The 15,827-nt window shown below is 38.8% G+C and overlaps 1 protein-coding gene across 1 annotated transcript in view; it reads right to left on the bottom strand.

Moving 5' to 3' along the window:
- The window catches only part of LOC102871359 (putative uncharacterized protein C12orf63-like), a 271,053-nt gene that overhangs the window by 16,942 nt on the left and 238,284 nt on the right, over positions 1–15,827 (bottom strand). Inside the window, exons 32-34 of the mRNA XM_006888569.1 lie at positions 7,277–7,432; positions 1,283–1,388; positions 123–216 (exon numbers count right to left, since the gene is read on the bottom strand). Of these exons, the coding sequence (XP_006888631.1) occupies positions 123–216; positions 1,283–1,388; positions 7,277–7,432 (356 nt within the window). The remainder of the gene's footprint in view (positions 1–122; positions 217–1,282; positions 1,389–7,276; positions 7,433–15,827) is intronic.

The raw sequence follows: 15,827 nt of genomic DNA, 5'->3' as shown, positions 1-15,827 counted from the left end.
ATAAAAATAGTGTAATTAATTTCTCCAAGTAGCACAGGAAAATCTCATTTCAATAGCACAGTTACCAAAATTACAAGCTCAATGGCTTTTAACTTATAATTCCCAATAAAATAGTTAATTACCTTATGTGTTGATGGTGATGTTGAAAGACTCTGCTTTGACTTTCTGAGATGAAAATATAATAGGACCATTTCCAAGTAGGAGTTTCTTATCAACCTAAAATTACATATCATCATAATTATTAAGAAGCTTCACTACTTACTCATAACATTTAAAACTAATTATTGTCAAATTCAACCTGATGAAAACTAAATACAGGCAAATCCCATACAGATCCCAAATTTGCAACTTCTTTTCATAGAAGTTTGGCCACAGATGCTAGCATCCTCTTTCCCACAGAAATTGAAAGTTATTGATTAATGAGAGCTAAGCATCCTATTTTGCCATTTGCTGCTAACATTCTGTGTCATCACTGCTGTGCAGCCCGGCACTGAGATCACTCTAGAATAATCCAGCATAAAGTGCACTAGAGCTCTAGTAGCCTAGTGATAAGAAGTTGCACTGCAGTCTCAAATATATGAGGTTCAAATCCACCAGCTGCTTCATGAAAGAAGGATGAGCAATCTCCTCCCATGTGATTCACTGCCTCTCAATACCTGCTAGAGGGTCAGCTATGACTTGGTTCAAACTTGCCAACAATATCACAGGGAATAAAGGTGAAGACTGGAGAGACCAACCTTCACACCAGGTATCCTCTGGCCCTCCTACACTAACTGAAATCAAAGAAGAAGCTTAAGGCAGTGATTGGTTTTGTGTGTGTCCACTCCCAAATCTCTCAGGTTAGGCCTTGAGGATCACTTCAGTAGTAATAATGGTGGGTTATTCTCAATATTGAGGTGATTCTTTAAAATACAGTATTAAGTTGACTAGCCCTTCACTGAGGACCAACGCAAACATTCACACTTGACAAAGGGTGAGAGTGATAATTCTGGGACAGATAGGAGATATGGATACAGGTTATTTCATTCAGTATGTCAGAGTGATAATGACCACCAACAAACATTATCAAAATTGAAGCCTTGGGTCAGAACCAAGGGCAATATGCTAGAAAAGTGAGTCAGTAAACTTGCTGGACAGGTGCATCTCAGTGACATAGCCTGGATGTGAAGATGCCTCCCCATCACTCCATCCTTGGCTAGTTGGTATTGTATCAGAACATGGGGCTAAAGTGAGAACACACAAACTGCTACAACAAAGGAAAGATATTCTGACTTTTTCTTACTCTGCATTTTGATCATTTCTCAGGCTTAGTTGTATAGCTTCAAACAAACTCGTAAGTTGTAAATGTGGAATTTTCTCATCCATCGTTACTTGACATTCTATTCTGCCTAAAATAAGAAAAAGATATAAGATGGTTTTATCATTTTTATAATTCAAAACTTGAGAAAAAATATTTATGCTAGAGATTCAGAATAAGGGTATACTGTAATCAGATGGTGAAAAGATGAATTGCTTCTCCCTACGCCCCATAGAATCCTTGGGCTTGAGACTAGCAAGGCTGGATTACCCAGTGAATAACTCATCTTACCTGATAAGTGGAAGAGACTAAAATAAGAAACAGTGAGTCACTGATTCCTTTTGATTCCCCCAAACACAACTGGCTTTCCATCTTACTTTTTCTATTTCATTACTTGGTGCATTTCCTTTCTCCTATATGCAGTTTCCTGCACCCCACCTTATCTGCCGTCACAGAAGGCTGGAAACAAAGAAGTAAAATTGGAAGTTGGCAAATATACCTTGGTGATATAATGAAGCTGGAGAATGCATTCTAGAATTTTATAGAATCAATGATTTGCTCATTGCAAATAGTTTAAAAAAAACTCAACATAAATGGTATACATGTATGCATGGACTTTACCTAATGTGCAACACAAGAATCAGAATGGCTACCTTTGTGGAAAAGAGTTGACACAGAAACTCAATCTCAGTACTAAAACAAGGATGGGGTTGACTATGGAACAGCCCCAAAACAATTCATGTGCAAGCTCAAACTGAAGGTGAAAAAAAAAATGAAAACAAACTATCACTTTGAGTTTATCCCAATTCATTTTAAAAATCATCTCAGGAATAGCTTGGATGCATGGGACACTAATCACTGAACACCAGAAGAATTGTGGGATGATTTTAAGGGCATCACCCACACAAAAGCAAAAGGTCACTGCAATGACATAGGAGAAACATCAAAATAATGTTGCAAAAGACTGAAACTTGTACTGTAACATAGAAAGATCAAAACAAAGGGAAGAAAATGCTTTGAAGTAAGAGAGATGAACAGACGATTTCAAAGGGCAGCTTGAAAAGTATTGTGAAAAGGGGAAATATGGGAAAAGCTAGAGTTAAAAAACCAAGAAAAAGGGTCTCACTCAGAATTTTGAAAGCTTAAAAAATTGAAAAACAAAATTGCAATACTAAAGGATTATGCAGGCAAATCTTGAATGATGCAGGAAGTAACCAAAGAAGATGGAAGGAATACATACTCACTGTACCAAAAAGAATTGGTTGGTACGGAACCATTTCAAGAAGCAGCATATAATAAAAAATCAACTATATTGGAGGAAGAGTTTAAGCTGCACTGAAAGTACTGGCAAAAATAAGGCTCCAGGAATTGATGGAAAGCGAATTGAAGTGTTTCAACACAGAGATGCACTGGACATACTTATTTACTTGTGCCAACAAATTTTGAAGATTGCTACTTGGTCAACAGCAAGGAAACACTACGTGTTTAAAAATCAGGAGGGGTGTATATCAGGGTTGTATCTTTTCTCCAAACTTATTCAATCTGATTGTTGAGCAAATCATTTGAGAAGCTGGACTCTATGAAGAAGAATATGGCATCATGGCATCAGAAGTGGAGGAAGACTCATCCCCCTACATTATTATACAGACGACACAACCTTGATTGTGGAAAGAGACTGGAAACAACTGCTGCAGAAGATCAAAGACTAACACATTCAATATGGATTGCATCTCAACATCAAAAAGACAAAAATCCTCATCAGTGGACTGATAAGCAACATCATGATGATGGATGGAGAGAAGATTGAAACTGTCAATGATGTCATCTTACTTGGATCCACAATCAACACCATCGGTATCAGCAGTTAAGAAATCAGGACATTTATTGCATTAGGAAAGTTCACCGTCAAGAACCTCTCCAAATACTGAGGAGTAATGATGTCAGTTTGAAGACTAAGACGCACCTGATTCAGGCCAGGACTTTTCAATCTTTTGCTATGCATCTGAGAGCTGGAATGAATAAGGATAACAAAAGAAGAATTGATGCTTTTTGAGTTTTGGTGTTGGAGAAAGAAGAATACTGAATATTCTATGGACTGTCAAAAGAACAAACAAATATTCCCAGAGAGCTCTTTGAAGGCAAATATGATAAAGCTTCATCTCACATACTTTTGTCATATTGCTAAGAGAGGTTGTTCCTTGAAGAAGGGCATTATGTTTGTCAAGGTGGAAGGTCAAGGTAAGAGAAAAAGATTCTCAACTAGATGGATTGACACAGTGACTGCAGCAATGTACTTGAGTGTATCCAAGATGACAATGACAGCACAGGATAGGACAGGGTTCAGATCTGTTGTTCACAAGGTTGCTATGAGTTGTACTTGACTAAATGACATCTAACAATAACTTGGTCAACTGACTGGAAGAGATTAATATTTGATCCCATTCCCCCACAAGGTGATCCAACAGAATGTGGAAATTATCAAACAATATCCTTAAGATTTTTACATGCAAGTAAAATCTTGATGATTTAAGAATGACTGGAATAGTAGCACCTTTACAAGAAACGTCCAGAATTCAAACTGGATTCATAACAGGCTGATAGGAGAGATACCATTGCTGATATTAGATGACTTTTGTTTGAAAGCAGAAAATACCAGAAAGACATACGTCTGTGCTTTATTGAATATTGACTATGTGGATTATAACAAACTGTGGATAGCCTAGAAAAGAACAAGAATCCAGAGCACTTATTTGTGCTCCTGGTAAACTTATACATAGATCAAGAAGTATTTGTCTGAAAGGAAAAAGACAGCACTACATGTTTTAAGATCAGGAAAGGCATATGTCAGGGTTGTGACCTCTCTCCACACCTCTCCAATCTGTATGCTGAGCAAATAATTCAAGAAGCTGGACATACATGAAGAAGAATGTGGCACCAGAATTGAAGGAAGACTCATAACAACCTGTATTATACAGATGACAAAGCCTCACTTGTAGAAAATGAAGACTGTAAGTACTCACTAAAGTAACCCAAAGCCCTAAATATGAATTTCATTTCAACATCCAGAAAACAAAAATTTTTACCACTGGACTAAAAGGCAACATCATGATTAACTGGAGAAAAGATTGAATTTGCCAATGATGTAATACAATTTGCATCCAAATCAATGTTCAAGGTAGCAATAGTCAAGAAAGCCAAAGATATGTTGTTGTTGCTGTTGTTAGGTGGTGTAGAGTTGAATACAACTCATAGTGACACTATGAACAAAAGATCTGAACCCTGTTCTATCTTGCACCATGCTCACAGACACACATTGCAGCAGTTACCATGTCAATCCACCTGGATTCAAACCACTAGAGAGGCAGAGCCTTTGGATTGACAGTGCAATTCTCTGCAGACTACACCACAATTAGCAGCAGTAATCATCACTACTATCAACCTGCTCTCACAGATAAATTGAACACAGTATTTTACAAAGATGCATTAAAGATAAATTTAAGTATGGTTAGAATTTAGTTGCTAGCAAAAAAGTCTGTGGTTTAAATCAATCAGTTGGTCTATAGGAGAAAAGACTTGGTGATCTAGTCCCATAAAGATTATCACCTAGGACACTGTAGTAGCAGTTGTACTTTGTACTGAGGGTTATTATAAATTGGAATTGACTCAGCAGCACAAAACAGAACAACTTTATTTAAATGGGTTAAGGATCTCTTAAGTAAACAAGTCAACTAAAATGCTTAGCTAATAATTCTAATGATATAGAAAAAGAAATATTCCAAGCTTAAGTTAAGTAATATTATATCAGAAAGCCAAACAATGACTAGGGATGATAGAAGGAGAATTGATGCCTTTGAGCTGTGGTGTTGGAAAAGAGTATTGAATATACCATGGACTGCTAGGAGAACAAACAGGTTCATCCTGGAGAGGGTGAAGCCAGGCTGTTCCTTAGAGGCAAGGATTCTGAAGCTTTGTCTGACATACTTTGAGGGACTAGTACTTGGAGAGGGGCATCATGCTTGGGAGGGTGGAGGGACAGCACAAAAGAGGAAGACCCTGGATGAGAATGGATTGACTCAGTGACTGGAGAAATGGGGGTAGGTCTGTCAGAGACAATAAGGTTGGCTCAAGATAGAGCAGAGTTCAGAGCTGTTGTCACAAGCGACTTGAGGGCACATAACAACAACAAGAAGTAGCCAATGTTGAAATTTCTTGATGAAAATTTAAGTAAAGATGGTAAACTATCAACTATCATCATAAAAGAAGCGAAGGGACTTCTGAAGAACAAGAACAAAGTGAGAGGTGTAACACTCCCTGATCTCAAAATATATACAGCTGTAATAACTAAAACAGCATAGTATTGGTACAATAACAGACACATAGATCAATGGAATAGAATCAAGAACCCAGGAATTAACCTATCTATCTATAGTCAACTGATATTTGACAAGGTAATAAAATCTATCAAATGGGGAGGCAACAACCTCTTCAACAAATGGTGCTGGCAAAATTGGACTGCTACCTGCAGAAATCTGAAGCAGGACCCACACCTCTCATCATACACAAAAATTAACTCAAAATGGATCTGAAACCTAAGCATAAAACCCAAAACCATAAACATCATAAGAGACAAATTGGGACCAAACTTAGAAAGCCTCACCTGTGGTATAAAGAGGCTGACAAATACAGCCAGAAATACACAGCCAGGAGGGGATAAAATTGATGATTGGGAGCTTCTAAAGATTAAATCCCTGTGAACTTTTCCCAACAGAATAAAAAGAAACCTACTGCCTGGGAAAAAGTATTTGGCCATACTGATCTCAGACAAAGGTCTCACAACAAACGTTTACAGAATCCTACAGGGCTTCAACAAGAAAAAGATTGAAAACCCCAATACAAAATGAGCAAAAGACATGGAAAAACTTTTTACAGAAGAAGATACTCAGATGGCCAACAAACACAAATACACAAAATCACTGGCAATAAGGGAGATGCAAATCAAAACCACAATGAGATATCATTTCACTCCAGTTAACAGTGACAAAATTTAATAGGACAGCAAGTGATAAATGTTGGAGAAGATGTGGCAAGAAAGGAACTCCTAAACATTGTTGGTGGAATTGTAAAATGGTACAACCACTCTGGAAGGCAGTTCGGCATTTTCTCAAAAAGCTGAAAAGAGAAAGTCCATATGACCCAACTATTCTACAGCTAGGAATATACCCTGAAGAAATTAGAACTGAGACAGCAACAGAGATTTGTACAACAATGCAGTATTATTCACAATTGTGAGAATGAGGAAATATTCTACCACAATCAAATGGATGGAGAAATTGTGGTAAATTCACATGAAGGAATACTGTGCAGCACTCAGCAGGGCATTATGCTGTGTGAACTAACTCAGTCTCATAAGGATAAATACTGAATAGGACCATTATTATGAAAACAGACGGATAAATAATAAAATGCGTATACGGCCCCAAAGGGAGAAAGGGTGAGAACAGAGGGATGACGGTAGACAGGGGGAAAAAAATCATAGGGTCACACAATATGGTGGAGGGAGGGGGAGTAAAAGAAATTGGAAAGATCCAGAGGGTATCTGAAAAGACAGAATAGTGGTGGGCATAGTTCAACGGTGACTGATTTTATAAAACAAAATGAATGAGAATGACTGTTTGAAGCACAATGTGAGTGAAGGATAGTGTGAAACATAATCAATAGGAACTCTGTATGCAAACCAATGCAAAATTAAAAACAAAAAGACGCCGAGGCACTTTATCCCCCCCCCCGCTGATAAAAAATTAAAATAAGCAGTGTTGCTTTCTCTAAAACCTGGTTTGGCAGGAATACTAACATGTTTGGCATTTCTATGTCCTTGGCAAATTGCACTTTCCATAGTTGTTAACCAAAATGTAAAGTCTAATGCTGATAGAAAAATGAGTTCAACCAACTTCATGACAACTTGAACTTCACGCATGTTACCTTTCTGAAAAAGAATTTCAGCTTCGACCTCATGTTCTTGTGTGGCTGAGGCCTTACACAGCTGCAGAGCCATGCTGAAGAGATGGAGGGCAGGCAGCCACTTTGAGGAGTCCTTCTTTTTATTAGTGTAACACACTTGCTTGGCCATCGTGTGTCCTAAGAGAAGCAAAGTTGAATGGAGAGCAAAAAAGAGTGTTCATAAGGAGCTTTCACATCACCAGATTGCTCATTCAGAATTGGCATTTACTGAGTGAACAAACTCAGTCCCACAAGGACAAATACTGTATAAAACCATTATTGTAGAATGAGTATGAGGATCCAAGGGGGAAGAGGGTAGAAGCAGAGGGATGAGGATGAGGGGTGGGGTGGAGTGATAATCGTAGGGTTGCACAACTCGATGGGTGGGTGGGGTGAAGGAAATGGGAAGGATCTTTCGTACAAAGCAATATATTCAAACTTTGTCAATAAATCAGTATGTTAAAAAAATAAAATTGCATTTATTAACAACTCTGGTGGTCTTTAGAGGGTGGTTTTAAAAATATTTTTGCATCTAGAAAATATGTTAAAGAAACAAAGTACCTCATAATTAAATGAACTACAATAGCCTTTTGCAATACTAATAACTCCCTCCCCCTTAAAAAAAAGTACTGAAGAGCAATGATGTCAGTCTGGAGACTAAGGTGCACCTGTTACAGGACATGGTCTTTTTAATTACTTACTATGCATCAAAGAGATGGACAATGACTAGGGATGATAAAAGGAGAATTGATGCCTTTGAGCTGTGGTGTTGGAGAAAATTATTGAATATACCATGGACTGTTAACATGTTGCTGCACACTTTTAAAATTGATGAGCGTGCTTAGAAACACATTTTCAGTCATTTGTGGCAACGTGTTAAGAGAATGAACAGGTTTGTCCTGGAGAGGGTTAAACCAGGCTGCTTCTTGGAAGCAGGGATTCTGAAGTTCCGTCTTACATACTTTGGACATGTTACAAGTAGGGACCAGTCCTTAGAGAGGGACATCATGCTTGGGAAGGTGGAGGGACACCACAGGAGAGTAAGACCCTCAATGAGACGGAATGATTCACTGACTGGGGTAATGGAGGTAGATTGTTAGAGACAGTGAGATTGGCAAAGGATAGAGCAGGGTTTAGAGCTGTTGTACATAGGGTCACTATGAGTTGGAGGTTTGGAGAGATTGGTCTTTAGAGAAGGACATCAAGCTTGGAAGGTTGGAGGGACAGCACAGGAGGGGAAGATCACTGATAAGACAGTGACTGGGGCAATGGGGATTGGTGTGTCAAAATTAGTGAGGCTGACTCAGGACAGGGCAGGGTTCGGAGCTGCTGCTATGGGCTGCAGGCGACTCGATGGCACATAACCACCACAGCAACAAAGCAAGTATATTATAAAGAATCTGCCAGAAATATAAATTGGATAAAGAGATTAAGGAACAAGATACATCATTGCTGGCTTTACATGAATCTTGGCAGAAAGTAGAAAATACTAGAAAAATGTTTGTGTTTGATTGACTATTCAATAGCATTCAACTGCGTAGATCGTAATAAGTTATGATCTACAGTTTTAACACTGATAACATTGAGAAGAATGGGAATCCCAGAACACTTAGTTATTAAGCTCATATGAAACTATCACATGAATAAGGAGAAAAAGCACGGTTTAAAGTAAGAAACTGTGTAACGGATTATATCTTTTCACCATGCCTATCCAATCTGTATGCTGAGCAAACATCTGAGAAAATGTATGAACAAGAGTGTGGCATCAGAATTGAAGAAAGATTCATCAACAGTCTGTGGTATGCAGATTACACAACATTGCTTGTCAAAAGTAAAGAGGACTTAAAGCACGTAGTGTAGAAAATAAAAAAAAAAGTACAGCTTCTAGTATGTATTACACCTTGTTGTTGTTGTTGACTGCCTTCAAATCGAGCATGAGTCATAGCAACCCTATGAACAAAAGGCCTGAAGTCCCTCTACAACCATCCACATTTATCAAAGTTCATAGAGTTTCTGGAGGCATGTTATTTAGGAAGTGGATGCCATTCCTGCTTCCAAATTACATCTTAACATAAAAAAAAATAAATCAAAAGTTCACACAACTGGATCAATAAGCAACATTATGATAAGTAGAGAAAATAATGAAATTGTCAAGGACTTAATTTTCCTTGAATCCACAAACAATGCCCATAAAATCTTCAAGATGAACAATGTAGTGCCCTGAATCAACCTGCTACTATGGATTTCACTTTAAAGACAAAAGTGTTTCTGACTCAAGCCATGGTATTTTCAATTGCTTCAAATGCATGTGAAAGTTGGACAATAAATAAAGAGGATCAAAGGACTAGTGCCTTTGGGTTGTAATGTTGGCACAAGCTACTGAAGAGGCCATGGCCCGCCAAAAGAACAAACAAATCTGATCTGAAAGAATTACAACCAGGATGTTCCATAGAAGCAACACTGATGAGGATTCATCTCATACTTTGGCCATAATATTAGGAGGAGGATCAATCCCTGGAGAAGGAAATTTTGTTGGAAAAGTGGAAGAGCACTGGATATTGTCAGGAGGGTCAGTCCTTGGGAAAGGGAGTGATCATGTTGGGAAATGTTGGGTCAGCAAAAGAGAGAAAGTCCCTCAATGAGACAGTTCAACACAGTGACTCCATCAATGGGCTTGATGAGGAAGGACATCGTGATAATGGCACATGAGGCAAGGTTCCAATCTGTTGTTCACAGGGTCACTACAAGTTAGAGTTGACTTGACAGCATCTAACAACTCCACCACAAGTGAGGAAGACTCAATGAGATGGACTGACACTCTGACTACAACAATCGGCTTGAGCATAACACAGATTCCGAGATACAGAATTTGGCAGTGTTTTGTTCTTTTGTACATAGGGTTACTATGACTCAGGCCAATTCAAAGGCACCTAAGAACAATAAAACCTTGACATCCCCAGGTGGTATAAACCGACTAATGTGCTCTATCATTAACCAAAAGGTTGGAAGTTAAAGTCTACTGAGAGTCACCTTTGAAGACCAATCTGGATATAGAACTCAAAAAAAAAAAAAAATCAGTCACCGAACCCCACGGAACAAAGTTCAACTATGACATACATATCTGGGGGGCTACCATGAGTAAAACTCAATGATAACTGGTTACCAAGCTCTTAGGAAAAACTGGGCATCATTTTTAACGTGCTACACATTCAACTTAATCCCACAACAAACTCGAGCTTTTATGATTCATACTTGATAGCAGAGAAAATGGAAACAGCAAAGTTTAATGACTTGCTCCAGGGATTTGAACAAGATTCTTCCTCTGGAGTCCAGGTTTCTAGACCCAACATTAACCAAGCAAGGAAGTAAGGGTAATTCCATTAGAATCTCATATTTCTAAATATATTTTCTATTTTTGTATGTGTCTCATTTAATGTTTCAAATGATGTTGGAGATAAAATTCACAAATACTTTTATCAGTTCATCTGGGAAGCTGCATGTCATAATACATTATCTTTGAGAACTTTGTTAATGAGAAAACACATCATTACAGAAATTTTTGACTGCTTTCCTGCAATCTCCTCAGTAAGACAGTAGACTTTTGTTTTTTGCAGTGTTTTTTTTTTATTTCTTTTATACTGATTTATTTACTGAGTTCAATTACATTGTTTTTCATACAAGATCTTTCTCATTTCCTTCATAACCCCACCCATCAAATGGTGCAACCCTATGATTAACATCTCCATTCCCCGCCCATCCTCACTCCTCTGCTTCTACCCACCCTTTGTATCCTCATATTTATTCTGCAATATGAATCAATATTTGTCATTGTGGGACTTAGTCCACTCTGTATAATGCTTCCCAGTCCCTCCCACGTTAGGTAATAATTTACGAAATCATTGCTCCTGAGTGCTGTATAGTCTTCCATTGTATGAATGTACCACAACTTCTCAATCCATTTGTTTGTGGCTGGACATCTGGGATGTTTCCATGTTCTTGAAATGGTGAATAATGCTGCTCTGAATATTGGTGTGCAAGTTTCCACTTGAGTCTCAGTTCTCCTTTTCTTGGGGTATATTCCAAGCAATAGCTGGGTCATATGAAATTTCTATGTTCAGCTTTTTGAGGAAGCACCAGACTGCCTTCCAGAGTGGTTGTACCATTTCACAATCCCATAAAAAATGTATAAGAGTTCTATCTTGCCACATCCTCTCCAACATTTATTACTATCTGTCCTGTTAAACTTTGCCACAGCTCCTGGAGTGAGTTAGTATCCCATTGTGGTTTTGATTTGCATCTCTCTTATTGCCAGTGGTTTGGATCATTTCTTCATGTGTCGGCCATTTGAATATCTTTCTCTGTGAAAATTCTTTCAATTTTAAACAATAGGTTTTCTAAGGCATAAATGGTGACTAATCTGCCCCTCATCATATCTCCATTCTAAGACTTAATTCTTGCCATAAGTAGTGCTCAAGAAATATTTGGTGACTGAGTGACTGTTGGACATTTAAATGGCTCACTCATTCCTATTATCCATTCAATAACCTAATTCTTTATCTACTAAGGAAGCACAAGATTCTGTCATTAACTAGAAAAATAATATTAAATATTTGTGATGTTTATTTTTTATCTTATGGAAAACATTGCAAAATATCCGAATACCTAACCCCTCATTACAGGCTTTTATACACACAGACATTTAAGTGGCTCTATTCTTGTGAAGCCATCTATACTATCACTATAAAGCAAGCTGTTGAGAGAGCATCAAGTCATATATTATTTTATGCTTCATAATATTTAAGTGCTCCTTTCTCCAATAAACACTAACTCTGTGAAAAAAGAAGTTGGGAGGCTGATGCTGTTTTGACAGAAACACAGCTTTTGGTTTTGTTGTTTTAAGTCTGTATTTAATATAATCTACCAGAAAAGCAAGCTGTTCAGCTTCAAGTGAATCTGAAAAATAGCAACAGCATTGTCATTGAGTGGTGACACATCTTCAAGATGAGCAAGGCAGGAAAGCAGAGAACTCATTTGATGTAACACAATCTGTACAATTCCCCACAATCTGTACTTTAAGATCCCGTAGAAGTGAAATTCCCTGGTAATAGAACAAATTATGAACAGAAAATGCAGAAAAACAATATGTGTGGGATCAGCGAGCTGAACAGAATACTAGAGATCAGAAAGGTCAGCCTGATTGTATAAATGAGCAAATGCAACCAGGTGAAGTGATTTACCTAAAGGAATAAGTTGTATAGATGCTGCCGATGGTGATTATATATTGTAATGCAGAGATTTATTCCATATTTTTCTATTTCACTGCTAGCAGATTTTAAGTGTTTCCCTAACCTCTTCCTCTCTGTTTCATATCTGGACAGGTTGATAAGAAGGCTACTGGGAGATTCAAACTATGAAAGCTTCTACCCATATGCTGACCATTCCAGCTCCCCCAACCCATGACAATTCACGGTAAAACTCAGACCAAGCTCCCTTCCCTGCTCTCCCCAGCCATCTAGGCCTTCTCGAAGAGAGAGACCCTGCTATTTCAGACAGCTCAGTAATAGTCAATGATAATATGAAAGGAAGGAGCAAAAGTAGGTAGGGGACATTTATGCATGAATGAAAAGGCCTGAACATGTTTCTGTTCTAGTTCAAGCATCGGCCTCTTAGGAGCTGAGTACCTGGTGATGTAGGAGGCAAGTGGGTTCTAGAAGGAGTTGGGTGAGAACAGAGAAAGCTAGTGCAGTATGTCTGCCCTCTAGACTGCACCCCAGAGTTAGGAAGACCTAGATAAAAGATCAAAGATAGAATCATAGAAAACTTCAAACTTGACCAGTCTGTAAGCTCCAGGAGAGGGTAGCACTGTGGTTGCTCCAGCCAGTTTCTATGAAACTAGGAAAGTATGAACAGATGGACAGAGTGCTTTCTGTTTTCAGAGCCAGAGAATCCTGGCCATTGTGGCTTCTCTTGGGGTCTCAACAAGGAACTGATCTTTGCTTGGTCCAGAGTCTCCCCACGCAGGCAGAACTAGCTATCCTCTTCATGCCCCTCAGGGCATCACCATTGCAGAACTTAATGCAACAGCTAGACCTTATCCCTGTAAGTAGACAAAGTAAGAGTCCACCAAAGAAAAACCAGCAAACAGAGAGAAGAAGAACAGAGAGAACCCCCAGGGCAAGCGATAATTAGTGAAATAAACCAACTGAAGAGAACAATTTGAATGAAAATACTATCATTTCTTTTGAGAGATATATATGTAGCAAAAAACTCCTTATTTAAAGTTATCACAAAAACTTGAGAAGAGGGTCAATGTTCAAACCTGAACTAATGATATGAAAGATGAAGCCACAGTATCTCAAATAACATACAGAATATAAAGAAACAGAAATTATTAAGATAAAGATAATGGACTTGAACTAAGACTTATACAGTCAAGACTGGCTCGGGACAGGGCAGGCTTCAGAGCTGCTGTACATCAATAGCATTGTTGTGAGTTGTAGGGAACAACAACATATGCTTATTATGAGTCAGGCATAGTTGGCCTATTTAATCTCAACACCTTTATAAGGTGGTGGTTGTCATTATGTGCTGTTGAGCCAGAATCAATTAATGGCTGACTTTCCGGCGGGTTTTCAAAGACTGTGCATCACATAGGAGAAGATCACCCATTTTTCTGCCATGAAGCAGCTGGTGGATTCGAGCCACGTGCTTTTTGGTTGGCAGTGCTCCTTAACTAGGCCACATTGCCATTTTAGAAAGCAGTAAACTAACACACGAAGAAGCTAAGTCACAGATTTGGGCTTTAATCCTAGGAAGTAAGGCTGGTTCCACGTATAATAGGAGCTGAAGAAGAAAAACAGGAGATTGACTAAGTGATAATTAAGCAAGAAGAAATTTTCTCTGAGGTGAAAAGAGATGTCTGCAGATTAGAAGGGCCCACTGAGTTCTTGGAATGGAATAAAAAGACATACACAGACATGCTGGTAAAATCCCCAAACTACAGTGATAAACAGACAATTCGTACAGGTATTCAGAAAGAAAGAACAAATGTCTTGTAAAAGAAAAGAATCAGATAGGCATTGAAATTGTCATTTGTAACATTCAGAGCAAGAAAGGATTGAATAACATCTATAGAATTCATTGATGACATACCACACAATTCCAACCCTGAGCTGGGATCGCAGAGCATTCCCTCGTTAGTGGGCAAGGAAGGCATGTGCTGAGAACAAGGATTCACAAAGAATAGCAGCCAGATAGGCCATTTGAGGAAAATATAAATAAAGGGTGAACTTGATCAACAACTCATGAAGCAAAATAGCAGAGAAAATGAAGGGGGGGGGGGAAATAAAGAGGCAGTGGTGAGCAGCGGCCCATCCCTAGAATCAGCTAAAAACCAACAGGTAAAGGTTGAATCAGTTGGTATGAATAGTTTAAATGATAAGTAGTGTTGTTGTTCTTGTTATGAGCCGTTGAGATGCTTGCAACTCATAGTGACCCTACATACAACAGCTTTGAATCGTGCTCTATCCTGAGACAACCACATTGTCTCTGACCCACCTACCCCTACTACCCGAGTCACTGAGTCAATCCATCTCATCGAGGGTATTCCTTTCCTGCACTGTCCCAGCACCCTCCCAAGCCTGATGTCCGTCTCTAAGGAGTGGTCCCTTCTTGCAACATGCCCAAAGTATTGTCAGATGGATCTCCGAAATCCTTGTCTACAAGGAGCAGCCTGGTCTCACTCTCTCTAGGATGAACCTGTCAGTTCTCCTAGCACTCCATGGTATATACAATACTCTTCTCCAGCACCACAGCTCAAAGGCATCAATTCTCCTTCTATCATTCTCAGTAATAGTCCAGCTCTCCGAAGCATAGCAAGTAATTGAAAAGACCATGTTCTGGATCAGGTGCACTTTAGGCTCCAAACTGACATCATTATTCTTCAGTCCTTTGGAGAGGTCCCTGACAGCAGATTTTTCCAATGCAATTCATCTTTTTATTTCCTGGCTGCTCATATCAAGACTGTTGTTATATTATGTACATTTATATGCAAGTAGAAATATACATAATTCATACAATAAAACAATTTACATGCCATTCATATTTAATATGTTATGTACCATCAAGTTGGAACCAATTGACTGCTGAACCTCCAGCAGGTTTTCAGAGACAGGAAATCACACTGAAGAAGATCATCCGTCTTTCTCCAGGAGAAGAGCCAGTGGATTCAAACCTCATGGTTCTGAGTTGGCAGCGCATCTCCTCACTTCTAAGCCATCAGAGTGCCCCATATACATATGGTTGTTGTTGTTGTTGTTTGGTGCTGTTGAGTCGTAGACGACTCATAGTGACCCTATGAACGAACGGCCTGAGCACTGTTAGCACATAGAGTTTCTGGAGGCAAGCCATTTCGGAAGTGGATGCCGCTCCTGCTTTCCACATTAATTCTGACTCACGGTGGCCCTCCATCAAGTGTTTCTCTCTCTCTCTCTCTCTCTCTCTCTCTCTCTCTCTCTCTCTCTCTCTCTCCTCT

The sequence above is a fragment of the Elephantulus edwardii genome, unplaced genomic scaffold (genome assembly GCF_000299155.1).
Source record: "Elephantulus edwardii isolate Elephantulus edwardi_28Jun2011 unplaced genomic scaffold, EleEdw1.0 scaffold00068, whole genome shotgun sequence".
In the NCBI taxonomy this organism is placed as follows: Eukaryota; Metazoa; Chordata; class Mammalia; order Macroscelidea; family Macroscelididae; genus Elephantulus; species Elephantulus edwardii.
Note: the sequence above shows the minus strand (reverse complement) of the source record. Positions and strands in the feature narration are given on the sequence as shown.